Source organism: Leucopleurus acutus (assembly GCF_964270905.1).
Source record: "Leucopleurus acutus genome assembly, chromosome: 7".
Lineage (NCBI taxonomy): Eukaryota > Metazoa > Chordata > Mammalia > Artiodactyla > Delphinidae > Leucopleurus > Leucopleurus acutus.
The window spans coordinates 23850910-23877625 of NC_139150.1; the positions used below are offsets into that span (position 1 = coordinate 23850910).

A 26716-nucleotide genomic window follows, 5' to 3' on the forward strand; every position below is an offset into this window, starting at 1 on the left:
AGAGAGTGGGAGGCAGAGGTCAAGTGTCACATGTATGCCGTGTCCCTAAATATAACGGTCTCCAGGGCCCTTCCCGGCCTGCACAGCACTGCTGATGCCTTGTGATTCCTGCTCCCTGGGTGGAGGGTCCTGTGACTAGCCAAGAACTTACCAAGTTCTGCCCACAAATCAAGTCCCGGGTTTTGAAGCGACATTGCTGGGAACTCACAGACAAGTGTAGGATTCACCCCGGAGGCCTGGCAGCCTGTAGATGACTGATGTCTGTGCTTTTGCTCGGGCATCCACACTTCCTGGGACACAGGAAAAAGCCCAGCTGGGTGTTTGCAGCCCAGCCAAGGAGGTGTCTTCCTAGATGCTCCACCTCTCAGTAAGTTCACACAGAGGGAACATAGGTGTGCAGATGTTCAGAACAGCAGCCCCTCGGTGTGCGGGGGGCTGCCCGTGGGTCCTGGTGCTCTCAGCTACCCCGAGTTTGACTGGGAAGGTCCAGGCCGGGGGCGCTCATTGGCAGCAGCAGCAGCTGGTTGTTTGGGCTGCTCTCACCCCGTCCATCCTTGCTCAGCCATCCCAAGACAGCATGTGCGGGCGGGAGGCCGGCTGGAAATGCCCCCCGCCACTACCCACTGAGACTAAAGCAGCCTCACGAGCCATTGTTACAGAAGGGGCGTAGCTTTGCAGTGTGCTAAACAGCGCCTGATACTTGAGACAAAAATACGTCTGTGTGTGTTTTGTTTTTCACATGTGCAGGTCTTGTCCTTGACTCATCAATTTTTTTTTTGGCTTATTTTGAGTATTGTGAATTAATGAAAACAATTATTTCATAGGCATTTGTATTTCTTACAACTGAAGATGGATATTTGTGAAGGAAGGTAATGAGACTTTCGCATTCTTCTTTTCCTGTCAGTCGCCCCAGACTACTGAAATTCCTGGGTTTAATCTAATGAGCGTACATTTCTGGTAACAAATGAAATGTAAACAAAGAATGGATGTTGAAAGCAGCATCCTGCTTGGGACATCTGTTTCTAGCTTGGTCTGGATTGGGAGAAGCTGAGGATTGACAAACCTCATTTCATGTTGTTTCAGTTGTATTACAGAAGGTACAGTTATCTTTCTGGTAAAGACCTGAGAAACTTTAAAGGGAGGGAAGGAGAGATCCCGAATGTAAAATGGGCTTCATCCAGGAAAGCAGATCAAGCCCAATTCAGGTCCCGTCTGAGCCCCTTAGTACCCAGAGGTGACTCGTTTTCTCTCTGGGGAACTTGGCTGGAAGACAGGAGCACCGTCCGTGCTTCAGCACTTCTTGTGCATCAGGACCACCTCTGTGGCTGCAAAGTATCTGAGAGGCTCAGGAAGGGAGGAGAAATTCCAAGTCAGTGGTCCCTGAGCCACCTTCTCCAAATCCAGAGTCCTTTCTTGACTTACAGGAGACACTGCAGCAGGTAAACGGGTGGGAACAGCCACGTCTTACTCTCATCCCCCCCACCCCCTCTTTCCTTTTACTGAGGAGGGTCTTCAGAAACCTCCACTGTGCTTCCATGAGGGACCTGGCAGTCTGGCTGGGGAAATGAGACAGAAGCTCGTGAAGCAGTTGGGACCAATATGGGCGGTGGAGCCCACAGCCATCATAGGTTTTAGGAGAAGGAGATGCCGGTGTGAGCTTTGCGAAGAGTGTGGATTGCTGTGATGAGTTGGAGTTGGTGGAGAAGTGAGGAGTTAAATCTCACTGGGCAGAGAGGACATCGCCTCCCCCCGCACAGTCCCAATTGGAGACCACATGCTGGGGGCCTACAGCAGAACAGAGAGAGAGAGGGCTCTTGCTGTCAGAGACCTGCGTCTTGGGTCCACCAGGCAGAGGAGCGCTGTTGAGAGTTTTAAGCAGGAGGGATTTGGCAGGAACAGAATCTATAAAAAAGGCTAGAAGAGGATGAGGGGCTTTCCTGAGGCAGCCTTCTTATATTTCAGGGTAACTCTAGGTTGAAATTACCCACCCCTGTCCTGGGTCCAGGCTGCCTTCTGTGGTGATAGAACTAGTTGTGTCTTTCTTTTCTACACACTGACTTGTTTTCCCCACACGTATTTTGCAAATAGCACGTGTTACGAGATGGGCACTGACTGTGCTGGTCCAGTGAGGCTGGGCCCACTACCCCTACCTCGGGAGCTTCCAGTCTAGCTCTTCAAGTATTAGAAATTGGTCGTCTTCATTTGTTCTTATGCCCCTTGTTTTGTGTGAATCAGTAGAAACCTGTTGAGGGCCACGTCCTGGCTTAGATCCCTGACATCCTTGTCAGGCCTGCAGGTGGCCCTCATCTCTCTGGGGGTGGTGGGCTGTCAGGGTGGCATCCAGCCCTTAGTAGCCGTGGATCTCTTGACAGATTCAGTGGATCTAGTTAGCGTTTCTCCCGGGTTTGAAAGGTCTTGTTCATCCCCTCCTCCCTGAAGAGATAGGTGATCTTGTCTGACAGATGGAGACCCTAAAGCCTGGAGAGTAAGGAAGAAATCTGTCAAAGAACATGGTGTTCTTTAGTTTTTTATTTACACCATTCTTTGGAAATGTTGTTCTTCCTGACTTACTCATAGGATTGTTTCTTCCATCTGGACTGAACCCCCTTAGCCACTCTCCTAAGCTTTTCCCTGAATCCCATTCACCTGCTCTTCCTGTAGCAAGGACACCAACTTAGATTTCATTGAAGCCCATCTTGGTAGGAAAGTGAATGCTGATGTTTGCTTTTCCTTTGGGCCCTCTGGGTCTCCAGATGATCGAATATATAGCAAGCATCCCTAGACATATCTGCATTTAGAAGTTCTAGCAAGAACACATGGTTACTTGAAAGATGGGGCCCCTCAGATAGGGAAGGCTACCTTCATATTTATATGCAGCTTCAGGACCAGCACACAGCACAGCTGACCAGAAGGGAAACGCTGGTGAGCCAACCAGATTAGTCAGAGAGCTGGGGGTGACTCATATCTTGAGAACTTCATGGGCTGCCATGGAAACTGCATGTTTTCTCCACTTTCCACAAGGTTGCTGGGAAGAATGCTTTTAAAATCTGGGTCCCCCCCCCAACCCTGCAAGCCCTCACTCCTGCTTCTGTTCATGTGTTCCTCCACCTGGCAGTGATTCCTGCCCCAGATCTGCTGGCTGAGCTCCTAGGCAGACCGTGAAATCTGTAGCTGAATGGAGAGAAGGGAGCAACCAGGATGATTTGGACTATGACAGAGATGGCGTCATTGGCTGAAACAGGGTGTTTGGGAGGGCGGTGAGCTTAAGAGGAAAGAAGGAAAACAAGTCCAACCTTGGGTTCATGGATTTCTAGTGGATGGCAGGAAAACTGAGGGGTAGCAGACCATTCCCTCTAGATGGGAAGTTTCAGGAGGGTGAATAGATTTAGGAATCTTAAGTCATTGTAACTAATTAAGTAATTCAAAGCTCACAGGAGTTTTAAAATTCAGAATACTTTTCTGTTTTTCCCTTCTAAGAGGATGTCATCCTTCTAGAAAGCAGGTAATCAAGAATCAGAGTCAGCAGAACTCAGGAACTCAGTTAGCCCTACGAGAAGTCTCACGTCTTTACCAGAAAGAGACAAAGGCTGGCTGCCCATTGATCTAAGAGTACACTTTTCTCACTTTGTCTCTTAGTGATATGAGCCTGACCTTTCTTGACCAGCCAAACCCTGGCCAACATTAAACCTTTAGCCTCATGGTATTTGTATTACTATATATTATTTTAAACATGGAAAAATTCTCTTTTAATTTCAAAGACTCTTTAGTGTGTTACTTTTATCTTTTTGAGATTGAGTATCCTAAAATTCTTTGTTATTATTCATGATTTTTTTTAATGGTTAATCCAAGAAAAAGACATGTATTACCCATAATCAATAAGTGTTTTGGGCTGTTGTGGGTTCTGGTGACTTTCCTAATATGTTTTTCTTCTGACAGGTTAACCTGCCCTCTTAACTCAGCGGTGGTTCTAGCATCCTATGCAGTACAGTGTAAGTCACAAAGGAGCATTTCGCAGATGGACAGCTTGTTCTGACTGGTATATTAAGAAACTCACTGGCCTATCCTGTTTGACCGAGTCCCTTCCCCAGGAATCCTGTTGGGCAGCATATCTCTGGCTGTCCAGATATTTCCACTTTCAACCTGACTTAGGCTCTCCTCCAGCTCAGGGATGTTGGATTAGGGAAAGTGGGGTTTCCTCCCAGAGGAGCCCAGAAAACAGAAGACACCTATCGCACGTTACATTTTCCAGAGCCTTCACTCACAATTGGATGTGACTCTATAACGAAATCCCGGTGGGGCAGATACTTCTACCAGTCACTTCTTACAGATGTGGGAACTAAGACCCGGACAGGTTCAGGAATTGGCTGGAGGTCACTCCTGCTACTGGCTTGGTGCTCCTCTGAAACACTGCTGGGATCCTAGAAGTTTATTTTTAGTTTCAGTAGAGCGACGGCTTATATATTGGCCTGGAGCAGCAGTGCCCAATAGAAATACAATGGGAGCTTCATGTGTAACTTTAAGCTTTCTGGTAGGCATGTTAAAGTAAAATGAAATACATTGTACTAATATATCTAAAATATTATTTTAGTATGTAAAAATTTTGATATTTTACATTTTTTTCATACTAAGTCTTTGAAAACCAGTCCAGATTTTACACTTCCAGCACATCTCAACTTGGACTAGCCACATTTCAAGTGCTCAATAGCTCTGTGTGGCTAGTGGCTGCCATGTGGGATGGAAAGTCCAGATGGAATTTTCCATCAAGGCCTGTTTATGCTGAAGTAAGAATCCACTTCTTCAGTCACCAAAATATTATTAGAATATGTTCCACGTGAGGCCCCGTGGTAGATGCCGGATGTGTCCGAGGACAGGGTGCATAGCCAGATGGAAGGTAAAATATCAATTTATAGTTAACCAGCTGCGTGAGGCCAGTGCAGTAACCAACTAGAACTCGTGCAGAGCTGCTCGAGACTTCCTGTGAGCCCCACGCCACCTGGGCTCGCTCCCCTCTTGGCCGACTGTATGGTGGGGAGTTAAGAGAGCTGGGTGGACTGGTCTTGGCAGGCACTGGCTGAACTCCTCCCTCTGCTTTGGTCTCAGAACAGGCAAAATAGCAAGAGAATGCTGACAGGGATTCCTGATGTGGCCTTAAGCCTGCCTGTTCCCCAGGAGCAAAGAACAGACATGGGAGGGGTGAAGGGCAAGGTGGCTGCATGATACCAGGAAGTAGAAGAGAGACCTTCAGCAGTGGCCCTGCTCACTAGTAAGACAAGACCCAGTGTTCATCTCCCTGTATAACCTACATCTCCTTCTCCCCAATGGGAGACTCAGAAGAGATGGCACAGTGACGAGCTTGGGTGGATCTGAAAGTTCCCCTCTCCCCATAATACACCTGGAACAGACCCGGCCGTGTCGCATCCATGTAGGAAATGGCACGGTCACCAGTCAGCTGTATTCTTAGTAGCCACTAGACCCAGTGGACTCCATCGCTGCCAGGCTGATCGGCTGAGGAGAGCGAGTTTTCCTACATCTCAGAGCAAGTTTGGTGCTCACATCTAAAGCTTCAGGTTTGAAGGCCAGGAACACTAGAAAGGACATAGCTTTGGATGCAGACTCCATTTAAATCTGGCTCTCCCTCTGCTTCTAACATGGTGTTACCTCTCTGAATCTCAGTTTTTTCACATGTAAGATGGAGGGGACGATGGCGATTATGACAACTTGGAATATGACCGCTTGGTTCAAGTATCACCTCTGAAGGTGATAAGTAGAAACTCTCTAGTGGACCATCGCTGCTAACTGAGTCAGTGAGAGCACAGGCTGAAGCCACAGTACCTGGGTCTTGTCTCTTCCACTTACACCTACCTGACCTTGAGCCTCTTCAGGCCTCAGCTTCATCGGTCACGTGGAGGTGATAATAATATCTAATCATAGGTTTGAGTGAAGATGAAATATACTTAAAGCTCTTAGCATATGCTGGCTCGTGGCAAGTGTTGTTTAACTCGTACTATATTTTGTGCCCAGAAGAAAGCTGTCTAAAGAACGGCCTGTTGTAAGCAAACTATTCAGAGTACCAAATAAAATTCCTAAGCTTCAATAGTCAGGTTTCCCTCTGCAAAGGACCGATAGAATGGGGGCTAAAGGAAGTTATGAGCACCTGAAAAGTCCAGACTAGCTGCAGTAGAAACATTAGTGTGACTGTCACGCTAATAATATCACAGGTTGTCAGGCGAGCAGTTTTAGGTAGACGTTGCTTACTCCTCCACCCTCAAACATACACCTACACACACTTTTCCATACTTCTGTGCATATATTTCTATAAGATTAATTCTTGGATATGAACTGGATCAAAGATTAAGCCTAGGGACTTACCTGGCGGTCCAGTGGTTAAGACGCCGTGCTTCCAATGCAGGGGGCGGTGGTTTGATCCATGGTGAGGGAACTAAGAGCCCACATGCCACAGGGCGTGGCCAAAAAGTAAAAAAAAAGAAAAATAAGAGTAAACCTAAATTTTATCTGATACGGTTTGCCACATTGTCCCAGAGGGACATCTGATATGAAGACAAGCCTACCAGTAGCCAGTGAAGCCAAAACAAAGCACATTTTCTTACCAGATAAAAAGTAAAGTGATCTGTGAGTAAAGAACCTGAAAGCACTTGATGGTGGAAGATTGCTGGTGACCTGTCAAGGTCTATGAGGGTCAAAGAATGAAGGGTTTTTTAAAATAAATTTATTTGTTTATTAGTTATTTTTGGCTGTGTTGAGTCTTCATTGCTGCGTGTGGGCTTTCTCTAGTTGCGGCGAGCGGGGGTTACTCTTCGTTGCGGTGTGCAGGCTTCTCATTGCGGTGACTTCTCTTTGTTGCGGAGCACGGGCTCTAGGCACACGGGCTTCAGTAGTTGTGGCGCACAGGCTTAGTTGCTCCGCGGCATGTGGGATCTTCCCAGACCAGGAATCGAACCCGTGTCCCCTGCATTGGCAGGCGGATTCTTAACCACTGCGCCATCAGGGAAGTCCCAAGAGTGAAGTTGTTTTTATTTTTTTTTGGCTGCACTGGGTCTTTTGTTGCTGCACATGGGCTTTCTCCAGTTGTGGCGAGTGGGGGCTACTCTTCGTTGAGGTGCGCGGGCTTTTTATCGAGGTGGCTTCTCTTTGTCACGGAGCACGGGCTCTAGGCGTATGGGCTTCAGTAGTTGTGGCGCAGGCTCAGTAGTTGTGACGCAGGCTCAGTAGTTGTGGCGCATGGACTTAGTTGCTCCACAGCATGTGGGATCTTCCCAGACGAGGGATCAAACCCGTGTCCCCTGCATTTGCAGGCAGATTCTTAATCACTGCGCCACCAGGGAAGTCCCCAGGAATGAAGTTTTTGAAAATACATATTTGTTCTATAATGGCCTCTGAGCGTCTGCCACGTGTGGATTCTGCAGTAGCCTCAGGCTGCACAGATAGAGCACAGCTGCTCTCTGCAAAGGGTCTGCAGCCTGGTGGGCAGGCAGATATGGACCAACTGATGCTGGCAGTGAGGATGAGCACAGAGGATGCACTTTGTTCTCCTTGGAGGGGGAAGGAGGGTGCAGGGGTAGGTAGTGTAGAAAAGCTTCCTAGTGATGACCCCTTAAGAAGAGCCTCCAAGATCAAGTTGGAGTTAGATGATTAGCAAATAAGGGCTTTCCCAACAGAACAGCTTGATATGCCGTATATTTGAGTACCTGAGACATACACTCTGTCCTGCAAAATATAAAATATTAGCCAGAAGAATGTATGGGACTTAAAAGACAAGGTATTTCCCACATAAGTGTTTATTTCCTTTTCTTTCTGCTATAATTAGCTTTCTCATGTGTTGCTTCCCCACAAACAGAAAAGCGTGTTACTCTGGAGTTCAGGGCGTGTTGTATGGTAAGTAGATAAAGAAGATGAACTGTGATCAGGGTCTAGGCTCCAAGTTACCAGCCTGAGCAGCAGTGGGCAGGTTCCTTCCTTGAGTCTCCATTTCCTTATCTGTTTAATGGGGATAAAAGTAAGGCCTGTCGCTAGGTTATCAAGAGCATCTAGTGGGATAATGTCATTGTTCATTGAATACAACGTGGAAACCACCCTGTGCTTTGCAGATGGTTTCCAAAGACTGTTTAACTTTGTTTCCCCCTAGTGGTTAACACAGCTCATTGCAGAGTAGCCGACTTAAGATTTCCAGGGACAACCACACTACAGGGAGGTTCACTGGTGGTCTTGTGTTAAGTTCAGACAATTGTCAGTGACTTGACTAAAAAGAGAACCTTGCTATTCATGTTTGCAGAAAGGCACAGGGGTTAGGACTGTTCGTTAATATGTTGGATGACCAAGTCAAGATCCAAGAAGATCTCCATGAGCTGATGCAACCAACAGTGTAAAATTTAACAGGACTCTGCCTTGAGGCTCAAGAAGGTCATTTGCAGCATTTGGTTGTCGTCTGGGGACATGACCACTGTCATCCGCAAATGGCCAGCAGTAGCCCGCAGGCGTGGCAGGCAGGCTGGTAGAATGGTGGGAGCGCTAGCCAGGTTCTGGTCTTGACTGCTGAAAAATAGCTCTGTGATAGGGGTAGGTCCCTTCTCATCTCTGGACCTCACGTTCTCCTTCAACATGCAGAGTTTGGATGAGGCGATTCTAAGGCTTTCTTGGGCTTTCTTCATCAGGGACCCAGCGTCGGGGCATCTAAACTACTTCCTGTAAATGCATTGTCGTACACTTCACCATGCACAAACTCACCTGTAAGCCACACTTGTGCTTACCTCATACGGCCTCGACACTCCTGTTCACAGCTTAGCCACATTTGGCTGGCCTTCATGGCCTGTGGTCCACCCATGACCAAGTCTGTATGTGTAGGTCACTTGGCTTTCTGCCCTTTTCCCCTTCCAAAACTGAACTTTGCAGTAGCCTCTCTGCAGGTGAGTTCCAAACACCCGAGCAGCTACTATGTGCCGTGCCTGGGCACAAGGCCCGAAAGATGAGTCTGACCCACTCCCAGCCCTCAAGGAACAGTGTAAGGAGGACACAGATCCCTTCATTACAGCGCAGATCTCAAAGAGCAGCCCTTGTGTGTGGTGGCAGTTGAGGAGGGTGAGCCCCAGGCTGAGTAGATGTAAAGAAAGATACCCTTGCATCTGACTTTTCAACTTTGGGATGAAATTCACCTAAGCAACTACCTCACTCCTCTCCTTCCCTCCTGAGACTGACTATGAAGCATGACCAAAGATTTCCCCAACCCCTGCCCTTGAGACAGAGAAGGAGTCATTTGATTGAGAAATCTTCTCTGTTGATGCTACAGGTGCTTGTAAATACAGACCACGTTGAAAAGGTGCTTTCCCCTCGTTCTGTCTTGATAGCTCATTTTGGAGACCATGATTCTTCCATTCATCCTCCGGGCTATCTTTCCGATAGTCAGTTCATACCGGATCAGAATGAGGACTTTTTAGCGAAGGTGGAGGCGCTCCATGAGCAGCACAGGTGAGAGGAGGGGCGGGTGACCTACTTTGGGAACTCAGGTCGGGCACTGTCAGACCTCGTGTCCCCTTTTGGGTTTGATGTTGTCTTCTCTTGTTTTTGCTTATGAATCCTCTTTCAAGATGTCGGGGGTTTGTGAACCTTTGAGCCCTTATGATGGCAAATATATCTGGCATTACGAGCATTTCTGTAAAGTGTGAAATCCTATGAGAGTTCAGGATAATTTGCTGCGTTCTTTTTCAGGATGTCATTGAAATCCGTTAGTTCCTGGAGGAAATGCCCATTTTAAATCTGACTGCCCCACAGATTGACCCTACCAGGCAAACCTTTTAACAGGTTCCCATATTTAACGAAACGAGCCGTTCCTTCAGGTGGTTTTGAATAGACAGGCAGACAGACATAGGTGCTGACAGGCTGGGTGAATCCTCGTCCTCTCTGGGTTCAGTTGGGAAAACCACCTTCCTTCCAGAAGGGAGCACCACCCTTCCGCAGCTGCCTCGGGCCAAGCCTCCACTCCAGCAGATTCGCCCGATTCTGGCCTCCTCTTCCCTTGCCTCCTTTCACTTAAAGCTGCAGTGGCTCCATTCAGTCCAGGTCAAATAAGGGTCACCCTGACTGAGAAGGCCAGGTCTCAGGGGACCCTACATTCTCAGGAAGGCCATAGAAACAAAGGCCTAAGCAACCAGTGTCCCTTCAAAAAGGCACTGCCAATCCTCTCCTAGAATTGCTGTCCAGGCAGGAGCCAGCATCCTAAAATAGTACAGTGACGTTTGGAAGTTTGAGGCTGCTGCTAAAAGGATAGATAAAGGCAGAAAGACCTAAAGAGCACGTACTACTTTAGGGACCTGGAAAAGGTAGGGTGGGAATTCCAGAAGGTGACAGGCTTTATCTCTGAATATTGAGAACCTACTAAATGTGAGGTAGTTTTTAATAGAGGAACGAGAGGGCTAGATGAAGTCGTATTCAGTGGACAAGAAGAAAAATGTGGTTTGCTAGCATTTGGGGTTTGATTGTTTAAGATGAATAACATAAGGCATTTAATAACCTTAGAGCAATGGTTTCAATAGTTTTAGATTTTTACTAATTTTAAAAATCGGGGTTAAGATTCTGTTTACTGGGTGAACTCTGCATCTTCTGTCTGCCTTTGCAGTGGGCTGAAGCAGTCAGAAGCGGAATCTTGCTTTATCAACATAGCACGGACCCTCGACTTCTATGGAGTGGAGCTGCACAGTGGTAGGGTAGGTACCCTCAGCATGGCATAGTTCCAAAGTTATTTTTATTTTAATTTCTGAACATCTGAAAGCTTCTTTGAAACTATCTCTTTTCCAGTATAATAAAAAGACCTTTTTTTTTTTTTTTTTAAAGGTACCTGAAAGGTTTAGAAAGTAATATTGAGTTTTGCTGGTTCTTTATCCACTTGGATTTTTTTGTGTTTGCTGTCCTACTTGAAGACTTTTTACTTTTGGGGGGGGGGGTCACGGGGGTTAGAAACAAGTAATTTTTGTAAGACCATCTCATGGTTAAAGAGGTGAAAAATGTATAGAGTTCTGTTTTCCAAGTGGCTCTTTAATGAGCCAGGGTTTCTACTAGTTAATCTCAGTGCTGCTCAAATTAGAGCTAATTATGTGCTCAGATATGATAGTTTTCTATTATGATGGCATGTTTATGAAAATCAAGTATTTTGAATTGGTTGTGACTTTTTAAATAAAACTGATGAATATCTATCATCTGCTGAGCCGTTTCTAACTGCCAGACACAGTCCCTATTTATTTCCCACTGTAATGCCATGAGGTAAGTGTTGTCATTTCCTCCATTTTACAGATGGAGAAACTGATACTCAGGGACTTATCAAAGGTCAGGTAGCACATAAGTAATGGCTTCAGTGTGTGACCCCAGCACTGTCTAATTGGCATCTGACCTTTACATTTTCTACCTGTAATTGGGCCACATCATATCCAGAGGAAGCAAATATTGGTTGAACACGTAGTCCATACTAGCCATTGTTCCAGATGCTTTCATATGTGACCATAAGGTCTCATTTAAAGATTATAGCAGCCTTGGGAAATGTGTTCTAATCACCCCATTTTACAGGTGAGAAGACTGAGGCTCAGGGAAGTTGAGTAAATTACCAAAGTTTACATTTAAATAATATTTTTGCAATTCATAGAAACACTTTCATTTCTTTTCTCTTACTTCAATCCCCTAACTGTGCAGTGTACAGGATATAACATAGGTAATAAAGTAGGAAAAAGACACGGATCTTACAAAACATCAACTTTGGGACTTGACTTAATTTTTATTCCACTTGCAAATACTGTTTTGTCTGGTAGAACGTTGTGGAGCCCTTTCTTCAATGGTGAAGTGGGCTTTGCATCTGCCTGAGTTGATCTGTGCTCCCCCCACCCCCAAGGGTCTCATGAAGGTCCTGACGCCAGTTGATTACCTGTCTGCCTGACACCCCCGTGGTATCAGAGGGAGTTGGGTTACCCTTGGCTGTGCTGCATCAACCAAAGCCCCCTGAAAATCAGTAACTTGATATCACAGAGCTTATTTCCCAGTAGTTCAAAGGCTGTGTGGGTCCCGGTGGCTCTCCAGGGCAGCGCTCCTCCGTGCAGTGATTCAGCAGCCTAGACTGCTTCCGTCTGGTGGCTTCACCATCTTCACATGTGGCCTCCTGCTTGTCCCAAGGGAAGAGGAAGTTGGAGGGCTGCACACCAGCTCTTACATGATTCGGCCCGGAGGGGACTCATCACTTCTGCTCGTTGTTCATCAGCCAGTGAACTGTTGAGCAAAGCTGTTCATCAGCTAATCATACAGTCCTGCTCCGCAAGCTGGGAGGTTTGGAGATGGGCACGGGAATTGAGCGAACAGCGACTGTCCATGCTACCGTGATGACCACAGAACCAGGAGATTTGAGACCCACGTCACTGGCCCACACAAAGCATTCATTTATTTCCTCATTCTGCACTTGATTTTTATTTTGTTTGCTAATTTTCTGTCCCACCTGCTTAATATTTCCCTATATTCTGATCCCAAGTATCACGTTTAATGCAACCCTGGTTTTCAACTTGCCAGTTTGGTTTTGCTTTAAGCATGTGATTTCAGTTGGGTGCCCAATAGTGCTTACTCTCTTGACTTGCCACAACGGGATAAGCAGTGTTTGCTTTGGCCAGTTTCTCCAACTCCCCGTGTTCACATCACTGTTCATAAATGATTTGTCCCACTATCTCTTGAGAGGTGAAGGGGATGAACGTTTTTTATACCTACTGCATACCAATACGTTCTTATATTCTCTAAGTTCAGCTTGATAAAACTCTTTGAGGTGGGTTCGACAATCCTTATTGTACAAAAGGAAAAACTGAGGCCAGTAGCCCAGACCAACACAGCTAGTAAGTGGCAAACCTAAGGTTCCCATCCAGTGGTAACTCTGCCCCTTCTTTAAAATTACGAGTATCTGATTGGGTAAGTAGGGATATAGATGGCTCAAGGGAAGGCACTGTTTATTTTAAAATTTTCATTCTCAAATGGATTTAATGGACTACATCTTGTAGTCGCTGTATCTTCCTTTTATTACCTTCATTATCTATGGCAATGCCTAGCACATGGGCTCTTAATAAATGTTGACTATATTGGACTTATAAGCCATATTTTATTTTTCATTGGGTTTAGAATCAGCAGTTCTACACTTCATATTAATAGCTAAAGCCTTCTCAGTGATGGGAGTTGAGATTTGTTTAAAGCTGTGCGGGGGACGAGGCTTTTCTGATTTCAATATGGTGTCTGATACTAATCGTTGAAGATGTAAAGGCAAATGTTCATTTCTATGATTCTGTGGAATGAGTGAGCTTGCCTGGTGGTAACTTTGTAAACTGGCAGAACCCAGGTGTTGCTGTCAGGCGATGTATTTTCACCTTAGAAGAATTTGGTGCTAAGTACTTGGATCTTAAGTATCTGTTAAGAGGAGATTTTTGCCTGTTTTCTGTAATTTTCCTTTTGGAGCTTACATGTAGTGCTATTTATAAAAGCGTGGGTGCTTAAGTTACCGGAGGGCATAAGCATGACAGTAACACGCTGTGAATCTGAGATCTTCCTTTTTACAGGATCTGCACAGTTTAGATCTAATGATTGGAATTGCTTCTGTGGGCATCGCTGTGTACCGAAAATATATTTGCACAAGTTTCTATCCTTGGTGAGTGCAAACCGGTTCTAATTATTTTCTGAATCGTGCTTTAAAAATATGCTGAACAGGGGCTTCCCTGGTGGCGCAGTGGTTGAGAGTCCGCCTGCCAATGCAGGGGACACGGGTTCATGCCCTGGTCCGGGAGGATCCCACATGCCGCGGAGCGGCTGGGCCCGTGAGCCATGGCCGCTGAGCCTGCGCGTCCGGAGCCTGTGCTCCGCAACGGGAGGGGCCACAGCAGTGAGAGGCCCGCGTACCGCAAAAAAAAAAAAAAAAAAAATGCTGAACAAAAGTAATGGTACCTCTAATTTTAAACTTTTCTTTCTAAAGAAGGGACAGAGACTTTCTCCCAAGTTTTTACCTCTGACCTGTACAATTAATCCAGATTCAGTACTTGGGAAAATTAGTTTGGTTTTTTTTTTGTTTGTTTGTTTTTTTAGTTTGGTTTTTATCAGCATCCCCTTCTTCCCCAGTCACCCTATGGTTTGGGATACCATGTGAAACCTGGATAAAACAACACAAGGCAGGTTTTGGAGTTAAGGAATCCTTCCTGGGCGGCACATTAGCCAGGATTCGGAGAACTTCCTCTGGGCAGGAGCTGTATTTTCAGGGCAGTTCCTTAGTTACTAATTGAAGTTTTACCAAGTGCCCAGTTCTGGTCTAAAAACTCAGGGGGTCCAGCAGACTTGAATCCTGACAAATCTGAGCAAGGCAGTGCTGTCCCCACTGTTCAGAAGGGCTCCATGGTGGAGGACTTACGAGCACAAGCTCAGATCCTGGCTCCAAGCATTCCTGGCTTGAATGATCTTGAGCACTTAAGCGCTGTCTCCCAGCCTCAGTTTCCTCATCTGAAAGCTGGGTATAATGATACGTACTTTTCAGGAGTATTGCAAGTCTTAGTAGAGGGGCTGCTTGTAAAGCTTTAAGTGTAAAGAAGGCTGTTAATGGTGACTATCATTGTGTTACTATGCAAACAATAGAGAGGCTACTGGACACACGGCTATTAAGTGGCTGTTAAGTTTGCGAAGCAGCTGGGATGCGGACGCAGGTCTGTCTGTCCTCCTCCTGCTGCTCCACACTGCCCTCAGCTGTCTTCCCCAGGTACACACCAGCCCTAGCAGAGCTGCAGTATCACAAGAGCAGCTGACAGCAGAGAGCGCATTGCCCATGGTCCTTGTTATTTAAGAGCTACATCATAAACCAGGGGCCCTGATGTGCCGCTCAGCTTCAGTCAACTACTTAGGGTTTGGCCGAGGTGATGGGGCCGCCATCCTTTCTGCGCTGAAGCAAAGTCTAGGGAGCCGAGAGCCCCCAGCCATCGCGATCGTGGACTAGAGAACACACGCCGAGAGGCTCCAGCTGCAACCTGGCTGCTCCCTGATGTGCTTCTTTTGTGTTGTGTTTTACTTTTTTTGCAGGGTGAACATTCTAAAAATTTCTTTCAAAAGGAAGAAATTCTTTATACATCAGCGACAAAAACAGGTGAGTTGTACCTGTGCTTGCTTTGGTTCTTGTGCTTTTAGCCAGTTCAGCCCTTAGTCCTTCAGCAGGTGAAGGAATTTGTCGTACGTGTAACAGGGAAGAAAGAGCATTGCAAACGGTGGAAAGAAAGTGGGCATCAGGGTCCGGTGGGCCCCGCAGTCTTCTGTGTAATTCACTCTGCTTATCTGGCTGAGGAAGTCACTTGCTTTGCAGTCAGAGATGTTGGGTTTCAGGTCCTAGCTCTTCCACTCACCAGTTGGGCGGGTTACTTAACCTCCTGTAGTCTGAGTTACAGGAATGCAACAATGCCCAGTCCTCAGGGAATCATCAGATTTAGATAGAAGTGCTATTGGTCAAAGCACCTGGCCGAGCCCACTGCAGAGTAGCAACAAAAGTCAGCAAGGTCAGTTCCTTCCCTTGATGTGTTTAAAATGCACGGTGGCCTTGCGTATATGTCTCATAGGAGGAGTCTGCAGCTCTCCAGATAACTCAGTTTGGTTTTCCACATGGAGAAGAGCAACTTAGAGGTGAGAGAACCCACAGCTAGTGAAGTGGAGGAGCTGGAATTTGAACCGGTCGTTATGCATCTGAGATGCCCGCTCTTCCCACGACACCGCACTCTGTCTTGTCAGGCTGCATATTTTTCACTTACTGTCACTACGTCATTTCCCAATTTTCCAAAGATAACATGTACCTAAAATGGCTCCACATCACAATAAACTCTTAGGACTGAGAGCACAAAAGCTCAGAGAAAACTAGGACTAGAATCTGGGTCTCCCGAGCCCCAGATGCAAAATTCAAGGTGCCGTAAAAATGCACAGGATGGTAATTTAACATGAGAACAGAAAACCTGAACTCAGGTAGAATGGAGGTAGAGCAAATGATCAAAATGATTATTATAAGTGAGCACTAGATCTGCCTCTCTTTGTGGAAAGCAAATAGAGAAACCCAAAGCATTATAAGATTCCTGTCATTTGATAGGTGAAAGATGATTTCTTCAGGGGAGAGATTTTTCCCAGAGCTAAATTTTGAAAGGAATGTATCAGACAGCCCTTATCTGGTTGCTCCAAATATATCCGACCTAGAAATGTAGGCAGGTGTGAAATGAAAGCATTCATGAAAGACCACAGATGATGATGAAGAGTAGACTCTGGTCGTCTTTATTACCACGTTCATAAAGATGGTTAACAAATCCTGCTGCTGAATATTCTTAGAACCCTGTTTTTGTGGCCTAAGGAATTTTGAAACCAGTTTTCTGCTGTCCATTGTCTCTTACTTGATAACCACCGATGTGGGCATAAAGTGCTTGAGACCCTGCTCCTACATCTGTGTAGATGAAATCTCTACTGTGTTTTTCCTCCCAGACTGAATCCAGGGAACACATAGTGGCCTTCAACATGTTAAATTACCGATCTTGCAAAAACTTATGGAAATCCTGTGTCGAGCACCATACATTCTTTCAGGCAAAGAAGCTACTACCTCAGGAAAAGAATGTTCTGTCTCAGTACTGGACTCTGGGCTCTAGGAACCCCAAAAAGTGAGTATATGCTTTAGGGACAGTCTCCACGCTAGGCTGAGAAATAAACATGTCCTGGTCACCCCTGGGGAGTAAACATCCTCAGGGGGAGGGACGTCTTTGCCCAGGGGCCCCGGCCCTGGGGCCAGAGCTGCTGGTGGGTCTAGAACCATGGGTGAAAGTCTGCTGGGGCCGCAGTGTGTCTTTCCACACACGCAGGCGCTTCTCCTGTTCCTGTCACTTGCTTCTGCCTGCTCAACTCTGTAACACTCAGAGCCCCCAAGCAGCCAGCATTGGAACAGCTCCGTCATGTCACGCCAAGGGAAGCACAAGGCTGTGACTAAGGGTCATCTTGGTGCCATTAAGACAGCCTCTCCCACTGAACAGTAATTCCATAAGACGCTCTATAATAACGAATGAGCAGAAATAAAGATTTCCAGAGTCAGGTGACTTTTTGGCATATACTACATCCAGCAATCACAAGATAGTAACAGTAATGATTACAGTTGACGACTACTGAGTGCTTACCTTGTTCCATGCACATACTTCATTATGCTTCATTCTTTTTTTTTTATATGTTTAATTCTTACAGCAATTCCATGTGTGCTATTATCCGTAGGAATGATATTTAAAATACTTAATGACTAGTAAATAAATCTATACGTTTTAAACTTTTAGACTACAGTGTGTTCTCATGCAGTTTATATTTTTGTATATGTTTTTATTCTAAGATGTAGAATACAAGATGTATAAGATGTAGCAGAAATTCCATATCAAATTATTTTCTAAATTGGTTGGAAAAGTTATTTTTGTGATTTTTATTTTAATTGATGTGGCTGTTACTAAAAATGGTGCCCCTGTCTGAGCCATTATCTGATATGTGGGACTGTATCAGACTATTCCGGTGGCTTTCCTATTACATGGTAATCAGTTGATAGCTTTCTCAGTTGAATAAGTAGTAAATGTCTGTTAGTATCAGTGATAGTATTGATATTTATGGTGCTAAATGCTCTAAGCTTCTGATGAACCAAGAGCAAATATATTTTCCAAGATTTTGTCTTCTAATACTGTCCAGTATTTTTACACATTCAGTAGCTCTATTTCTGAACATGCCGTAAACATAACTTGCTGGAATGTAGCATTTACTTTAGTTGGACTTAATCCTCTTGGTGAGCTGAGAAGTGGCATTGAGAGCAACTAAAAGCTTGGACTCTCTTCCGGAAGGCTGGGTTAAAATCTGACCTACGTCAGTTTTAATTTAATTTGCTTCTTCCATTTCTTCATCTGTAAAATGCAAACAGCACGGAGGATTTTTTTTTTTTCGTTCTCCATTGTGGCAGAAAAAACTACCCCTGTTTTGGTGGCTCAGAGCAGCAACCATTATATCATATCTCAAGATCTTGTGGGTCAGGGTCAGGTATTCGGGAAGGGTGTGGCCAGATGATCCTGCCTCTCCGTGCAGTATGTAGACTAGGGTTTCTCAGTGAGATGCAGCTGGTGGCCGGGCTGGGCTGAGGGTCCGGGACCACTTCTCTCCCACACCGGGTGCCTTTGATGGAATGATCAGAAGGCTGGACTCATCTGGACCCCCACCCTCTCTGTGTGTTCTCAGGGCCTCTCATAGGGTAGTTGGATTTCTTACACAGAGGCTCGGGACTGCAAGAGCCGAAGGCAGAGGTGGCCGGTCATCTTAAAGGCTAGGCCCATACCTGGCACAGCTACTCTTGGTCAAAGCAGTCCCAGGCCAGCCTGGGTTCAAGAGTCAGAGAACTTGCAGCCGTTTTTAATCTGCCCCTAGGGGTCACTTGGGACATGGTGGGTGGCTCAGTGGCCACAGGTCAGCAGTTCTTGACCACCAATACCAGCTTTAGCATACTGGCAAATCTCATCCCTCATTCTCTCCATTTCATAGATGGAGAAACTGAGGCTTAGGTTACGTGATTTGCCCAACCCCTAGAGATACTGCTATACATTTGCATATTGGGCCCTCTGAAACTTATTCGGTATTTTCCAAGCTTATGGGGGCAGTGGAACACTTCTTTTTCCAAAGAGTACCTATTAATAACCTGTGACGCATACTTTGGGGAGCTGCTACATTAAACCTTTGAATCAACCAGCTTGCTCCCCTCATTCCGATGATGTGCTCTCAATCAACGGTAATTTGGTTTCTGATGTAGATTCTCGTGGTGATGCTTCTGTGAGCATTTTGATCAGGGTGACAGCCATACTTCCCATTGAAAATTAGTACATCGATATTCTAGAGGGTGTGCTTCGTGTTACCTATGTTCTTGTGGTTTTTCTGTCCTGTTTTTTGTTGGGTTGATGGTTTAGGCTGCAAGGAATTGCATGGAATGTTTTAATGAGACATGAAAACATTGTTTAAAATTTAGAAATGCCAGAACTGAGTTTCCCCGAAACTGGCTTCAAACTCCGTCCTCTCAAATAATTCATTCTCTGAAGGGTCTAGAGAGCTGAGATTTAAATTCTCTAGGTATAAATAAAATTTGAAAGTAACCTTCAGGGTGGCACATTCAGAGAACATGGCCTGAAACTCTGCTGTCTAAGCATATTTTCTCAGGTCTGCTCTTAAAGAGTTCTGAGTGATTTACAGTGATGGTCTCTGCCAGCTAGGATGACAAAGAACCCTGGGAAGCATGGTTAATGTTTGTACTCATGCCAGTGTGAGTAAAGTGAGCATTCCTTGAAGTTACTTGAACTGTATTTCAGTGTTAATCCTGAAATTCCTTCTATCTGGTAAGGCTTGGTTATATTCTGAAAGCAGTTTTGTTGCTTGAAATAGTAAGGGCAAGAAAATATTTTTTCACCCGAAGAGAAGACATCACATAAGGAAAACCTAGGACAGAAAGGAATCCCTTCTGACCCGTGTACCTCCACTCCTGGTAACCTCTGCTGGGGTCATCAAGGTGTTAACCAGTCATCCGTCAGGGAGGGAGTGTGTGTAGACATGTTTCGCTTACGCTGTCACTTCTTTCTCGTCGAATATGTCAGTGTAGAAAGTGAACCTACATCTGGTTTTTCAGGTCTGTAAATAACCAGTATTGCAAAAAAGTGATCGGAGGGATGGTCTGGAACCCGGCCATGCAGAGATCTTTATCCGTGGAACATTTAGAAACCAAGAGTCTACCGTCTCGGTCTCCTCCTATTACTCCCAACTGGTATGTCTTCCTTTTTTGGTATTACCTACCGGTAAACACTTTACTTCTTTTAAAAACTCAATACAAATAAAAACATAACTACAGGTGGCCTATGGTCAGAGTTTACATTTGCATGTTTGTTGCAGAAGTAACTATTTTTGTGAAATGCACAAGTCTAGCTAAACATTTTCTTTAGTGTATGACGCTGGGATGTTCTTTTTTAAAACGTTATTTGGTCTAAATAAATTTGAGCACTGCAGCTTACTGAAATGCTGCTCTTGAAATTAGCATATTCAGGTTTTGAGAAGTCCTGTGATAAAGAAGCATGTTTAATTTTATTTAATCTCACATTTCCCATTAATGTCAAACAAAATAAACTTTGAGAAAACATAGTAAAGGCATGTAATACAACTGATGTAAGGACGTGTGACCCTCAGCAATAGTAGCAAATGCACATAGGAAAGTAGCCTGCCAACTTTTAAGATGATGGACTCAGCTTAAAAAGAAGGAAGTGGCAGGGATTCCCTGGTGGCGCAGTGGTTGAGAGTCCGCCTGCCGATGCAGGGGACACGGGTTCGTGCCCCGGTCTGGGAAGATCCTACATGCCGCAGAGCGGCTGGACCCGTGAGCCATGGCCGCTGAGCCTGCGTGTCCAGAGCCTGTGCTCCGCAACGGGAGAGGCCACAGCAGTGAGAGGCTCGTATACCGGTAAAAAAAAAAAAAAAAAAAAAAAAAAAAGAAGGAAGTGGCAGTTTGGCAAAGTGGGAAGGGCACTGGGTTTGTAACTGGAAGACCCGGACTCAGATTTTGACTCTCCTGTTCGTTAACAAGTTTGTTTACCTCTCTGGTCTCAGTCTTTCCATCTGTAAAGGGATTGAATGACATAATATACAAGTGCTTTGTAAGCTATACGAAAAGGATCAGGTTTTTGTTATTGTTGTTATTGTTATTTTATTATAATGTTCCTCAAAGACATCAGGCCATTTTGTGAATGCCTTCAAAAGAGCCAGGCATCATCAGAAGGGGAAACCAAGCCAGGAACATTGCCCCAGCCCCACCCTGAAATAAGGGTATGGCTTTCTGTTCATTGCATGATAGGGTGCACCTGTAAATTCTCAAAGAGTGAGCTACCAGGACTAAGGGGCATTCTAACATGCAGGCCAAAAAAGGAGCTGTTGTGCAGGGCCGCTGGGTAAGGGCCCTTCACTGGGGCCTAATGCTCTGGGCAGGGATGGTGATGGTGTTTAGTGTCGGAAATCATAACATGACTGAATAGATTGGTTCTTGGTTTCCTAGATTTAGGCACTCATCCTACAGTAGTAAATTTATGCTATAACGTGGCAGCTTAATTTGTCTGAAAGTCTCTTAGGCAGCAGTGCCAGGGCCCCGGAACAGAGGCCAGGACAGCGTCCAGGAGAGCAGCTGGAGCTGATGTTGCCACGCCAGTGGACTGTAGCTCTTACTGCTATTTATAGGTCCTCTTCTGAGGAATCACAAACCTTTCCACTCTGCTTTGGACACAGTGTTATTGATTATCGGGGCCCAAGGGGATTGCAAATAGTGGAGGCTCTGACAGTCCCAAGGAGAAATGGCTAACAAAGGAGCGGAAGATGCAAAAACAGGGAAAATGAAATTTAGAAAGCTCAGCAGCCTGGGATCACCCACTGCAGGAGCCGATGCCCAGGTGCTGCCCCAGGTGTCACCCCAGGCATCCTGGGGACATTGCTTCATTTGATTCATTTTCAGGAGCCAGGTAGGTACAACTGAGGCTCAGAGAGGTGGTGTGACTTGCCTCATGTCACACAGCTACTGCTGCTATTGGAGGGACAGGGTGGTGCTGGGGCTATGCCCATCTAATACCACATAAGATATATATATATACATACATATATATATATATGTATATATATATATATATACATATACACATACATATACATATATATTTTTTTTTTTTTTTTTGCGGTACACGGGCCCCTCACTGTTGTGGCCTCTCCCGTTGCGGAGCACAGGCTCTGGACGCGCAGGCTCAGCAGCCATGGCTCACGGGCCCAGCCGCTCCGCGGCATGTGGGATCTTCCCAGACCAGGCACGAACCCGTGTTCCCTGCATCGACAGGCGGACTCTCAACCACTGCGCCACCAGGGAAGCCCCATAAGAGATACATTTTAAAAAGCAAACATTTCTTCTTGGATCAAGTGAGATTCGCATGAGGGGATGTAGTTGAAATAAGTCTGCCGAAAAACTTACTTCAGCTTCTAAACCCTTACTTATACCATACAAATGAATCAGAAAAATTGTCTGATGAGCAGTCAATAAAGCCTGTTTACACATTGCGAGCTTGAGTCCTCCTGGAAGAATAACTCCCCCTAAATCAACACTCAATAACTTCCCAGAGAGCAAAAACCAGTCTCATCTGCCCTGTTTATAAAGCTGAGGAGCTGAACCGCTGGGCTAAGAATATCTGGGACCATGTGGCCCTTGGTAGATTCTAGTGTAGTAATGGGTTAACTGGCTCTTAAGTTCCAACAGCATCAGCAAAGGCATCCTTCGAAAGGTCAGAGCACAAAGTTAGATCACTGGTGTCTGATAAAATTCCTAAGTAGAATCTGCTTTCAGCGCTTCACACTGAACCTTTCCCCACCAGGCGAAGTCCTCGACTCCGGCACGAAATCCGAAAGCCACGACACTCTTCCGCAGACAACCTTGTGAACGAAATGACGTACATCACTGAAACTGAAGATGTGTTTTACACCTACAAGGGCTCCATGTCCCCTAAAGACAGCGATTCTGAGATTTCTCAGAACCGAAGCCCACACCGAGAGTAAGAAACTTGTGTTCCTCTCTTTCTTTGTGTCTGCTTGTTTGAGCTGTTGAGGAATTTGCTCAGGCCCAATGGCCGTTTAAGAGGAGGCAAGGGCTGGAGCCTGCAGCCAGCTCCCCGGGGTGCTGTCTGCCAGGCCAAGAACATCATCACGCCTCCCTTCCCCGGCAGGAAGACAGGCTGTGTGCCTGGGGTCAACAGCTTGCCCTGCTTTTTGTCAACAACAGTGACATACTGTCCACACGCTTGTTAGCTCTCCTGAATAGTGTTCTCGCCAGTTCACGAGCAAAGCCCAGTTTAAGCCATTTCATGCTCCAGAGGTTGTAGACATGTTAACTATAGTAGTATTTCTCTTGATTGTCAGAGTTTGACCACTGCAGGATTCCCCGTCACTGGAGATGTGCTTATTTTCTAGCTGTCCACAGAAAGCCTTCTCAGAACCACATTATGTCCTCGGGTTTTTGTTCTTTTTGTTTTTAATGAATAGTCAGTATAAAGAAAAAACATTCGGAGAACATCTCTGATTTTCTTTGTTAAATTTTTGTCAAGGACAGTGTGCATCAAATTCTTTTATGTCCCCACTTTCCTTTTTTAATGTGACAAACGCCCTTCACATTTCAAGGTCAGGAGAAAATATGTCTCTCCTAAAATACTGGCTTGAGTCCTTTTATTATTCAGTAAGATAATATCTAATTCAGTAGTTCCCTGTTTGACTTGATTACCAGGGAGCTCAGAGCTGCATGTCAGGCTCAATTGCATTAGCTTCCCATAGCTCAGGTTTCTGATCTAGTCCCTACTCTTCCTTCCTTGCTTTATTAATGGGCCTTATTTTTTCTCTTGTTTTAATGAATTCACTGTTCTACCACATCTGCACATTTTAGAGTAAGCGATCTCAAATCATTTTTTTGAAGTGAACAAGACATAGATCGTAAATTAAATGACATAAAGTATTATAGGAATGGATCATCTATTAGGAAGTCAACCATGGTCATTGAGTATCCATTCAGTTAAGTCCCATGCTGTGCCCAAAATATAGAAACATATAATGCTTCCCCTAATAGCAAAGGATTAGCAAGAAGGCACTTCAGTTAATCTGTAAATTTTTACCACTCTAGCTACTAGGATTAAAGCATTAAACGCATCCCGATTGTACTGTAGGCATCACAGGTGAATCACAGATCTCACTTCGCACTTAAGTGTGAAGTTGCTACTTCTCTGCTGTCCCTGACCACAGCAAACATAGTTTCCAGCTTTTGTGTTCTTAACACCTCTGATTAAATAATCCTCTGGTCATTATTTCCTTGTGACCTGAGCTTGGATGATGCTTTTGTTGAAACGATCACTATCTCCTGCTCCAACTTGCCGCCTCGCTGAGGTTAAAGTGGAAGGGTGTAAGTTCCTTTGCGTGACACTGGTTTTGCAGTTCTAGGTCTACAAGGGCAGGAGTGCAGGCACGCATGACTTGAGCCAGTTTGAGTCTGTCAGGGGCTGTGTTGCTTTGGTAAAAGGAGAAGGAGGGTTTAGGGAACTGACCGAGGGCTCTGGGATGCCCAGTCACACCCTTCGTGTCAGATCCTCCTGCTGTGGTTTGCAAATCCATCATGGAATTGTGGAGCTTCTGGACCTTCCCTGTCCAGTACAGTAGCCACTAGTCATGTGTGGCTATTCAGATTGAAATTATTTAAAATAAAATAAAATTTAAGTTCAGTTCCTCAGTCACACAAGCCTCATCTCAAGCGCTGAAGAACCACATAAGTAGTGGCTACCATATTGGACAGCACAGATACAGTACATGTCCAGGTGCTGGCTGGAGGAGAGATGAATTCTGTCCAGTGGTATATGGACGTCTTAAAGGGCTACGCTCATTGCCGAGTCCTGCAGCACACTTTGTACACCCTTTGCTGCTCATTGAGGGCATGTGAAGGTGAATTAGACAAGCCTTTGCTTTCAGGGACCTCCAGGCCAGCTGGGCAAATAGCACATTATCAGCCTTCATCATCACACTGTGGGGCTCTGTCACTTTGGTGAAAGGAGAACAGAGTTTGGGCAAATGCGGGTTCTGAGAAGCCTGATTACAGGTCCTAGGTCAGATCTTCCTTCTGTGGCCTGTAATTCCATCTTCCTTCCCCACCATGGAATTAGAGCATCTAGAGCTTCACAGGCCAATACAGCCACACACAGATGGCTATTTAAGTTTATTAAAACTCAGCTGAGAATTCACTTCCTCAAGCCCGGTTCGATTTAAGTAATTTCTAGCCCCACTCACCCCTAGGCGTTGCACATCGGTTCTTCCTGAAACTCCTCCGTGAGACATAAAAAGGTGTATCATCCTGGGGCACTTTTTATTTCGCAGTGAAATGTTAAAAGTAGCAAATAATGGTGATGCAAACGCAGCCTTCCTTGCCATGTCTTTGCCAGGTGAGCCAACAGTAGATGGCTCACAGAATCGAGTTAGCGGCTGTGCTTTGCAAGTGGGGCGAACAGTTGAAAAAGTTCAGCCCCTAGCACCTCACTTAAGTAGGGGACCCCTTCCTGCTGGCAGGAAGCCACCTTCTGCTGGGTTTTCAGAGGCAGCTGGCCTCCCTGAGAGTCTGGTGGCCCTCCATTGCCCAAGCCAAGAAGGGAAGGTTAGTCTGTACTTGGAGAAAAAACTGCGGTGGTGTCTTCAGTGAGTACAGTCATCCCTCGGTACCCAAGGGGGATTGGTTCTAGGACCCTCACAGATACCAGAATCCATGTAAAATGGCTAAGTGTGGTTGGCCCTTCGTATCCCCGGATTTAATTCGATCTGTGCTTGGTTGTATCCACAGATACCCAGGGTGGGCTACAGTATTTTCAAAATGTTTAAGAAACATCGCACATGCTTTTATACAACACATTAGTGTGTTAAGAGACAAAAGGAAGTATCCTGTCAGAAATCAGATGAATAACATCACAGACAGCAAGGAGAGTTCCTTTTAGAAAGAAGAATGAAGTGTAATGTTCTGTACCCATGTAAACAAGAGGAAGAAAGAGAGAAAGGAAGAAACAGAGCGGTTCGACTTTGGCTCTAAACCTTAGTGGTGCAGTTCAGACTCTGGACATCATCCTAGTGGATAAGTCACCTTGGTTTGTTCTGTATTTATAGCAGCGCAGCAAAGTTTATGGTTAGTTACGAGTCCTTGGCAGTTTGCTTTATGCCCGAGTAGGCTGTCCTCTTGTTACTCTCGCAGACATTCTGTGTTCCTTTCCTTGTTTCAGAGCCAAGGCCAAGATGTGCAGAGAAGGAATTTTCCAAAAACAAAAACAACCCACCACCCAGGAAAATGGGAGGGGGTGTTTCCCAAGGGAGAAAAATGACTTTGCAGAGCAGAAGCTGGAGGAAAACAAATTTGAGGGCAGTTGAGGGTTGTGTTTGAAGAACTTCTCCTCAGTGAATGGGGCTTAGTGGTGCCTTTGCTATTTGCCTACTTCCTTCTTTAGAGGCTGCCTTGTTCCAAGGACAGGGGACAGCTGTCGGCTTTTATTTCCAAACTTCTGTACACACAACAATGCGAATATACTTAAATGCTACTGAACTGTAAACTTGAAAATGGTTAAGAAGGTAAATTTTATATTATGTGTATTTCACCACTATTTTAAGAAATGTTTTTAAATAGATTCTCTGCATTGGAAGGAACTTTGGGAATCCCCTTCTTCAGCTGCATCACCAGTGTAGGAAATCCCTCTGCCCTGTCACCTGGTCACCCTGCCGGTGATGGGCAGCTCTCCTGCCATGTGGCAGCCTGTTCTCTAGTTGGACAACCCAGTTGTCCAAGCTGTGTCTCCCCACAGGAGACCAGCCAGCGACAGGGTTTCATTAGAAGTTTTGTGTCCACTTGCCCTGCACCTTGCCTGCACTTCACTTGGTCTTGGGCCACTTACATGTGGACAGCTGACGAATACCTTAAACCCAGCCTGGCCTGATCTCAGCTCATCATCTTCTGTCCAGCCTGTGGCTCCTCCTGTCTTGGTGAGTGGGGCCACGTTTCAGAACCACCCAGTGGGCCCCGATGGGAACTTCAGGCATCCTCGACAACTCCTTCTCTTCCGCCTGCGTCATC

At 45.6% G+C, this 26716-nt stretch overlaps 1 protein-coding gene across 4 annotated transcripts in view; it reads left to right on the plus strand.

Annotated features, from left to right (window-relative positions):
• The window catches only part of PTPN3 (protein tyrosine phosphatase non-receptor type 3), a 108601-nt gene that overhangs the window by 45854 nt on the left and 36031 nt on the right, over positions 1 to 26716 (plus strand). For all 4 annotated transcript variants that reach the window (XM_082842771.1, XM_082842772.1, XM_082842770.1 and 1 more), the window contains 9 exons: positions 825 to 869; positions 3937 to 3989; positions 9360 to 9480; positions 10628 to 10715; positions 13578 to 13666; positions 15076 to 15139; positions 16504 to 16676; positions 19697 to 19831; positions 22458 to 22634. In XM_082842771.1, the coding sequence (XP_082698897.1) occupies positions 825 to 869; positions 3937 to 3989; positions 9360 to 9480; positions 10628 to 10715; positions 13578 to 13666; positions 15076 to 15139; positions 16504 to 16676; positions 19697 to 19831; positions 22458 to 22634 (945 nt within the window). The remainder of the gene's footprint in view (positions 1 to 824; positions 870 to 3936; positions 3990 to 9359; positions 9481 to 10627; positions 10716 to 13577; positions 13667 to 15075; positions 15140 to 16503; positions 16677 to 19696; positions 19832 to 22457; positions 22635 to 26716) is intronic.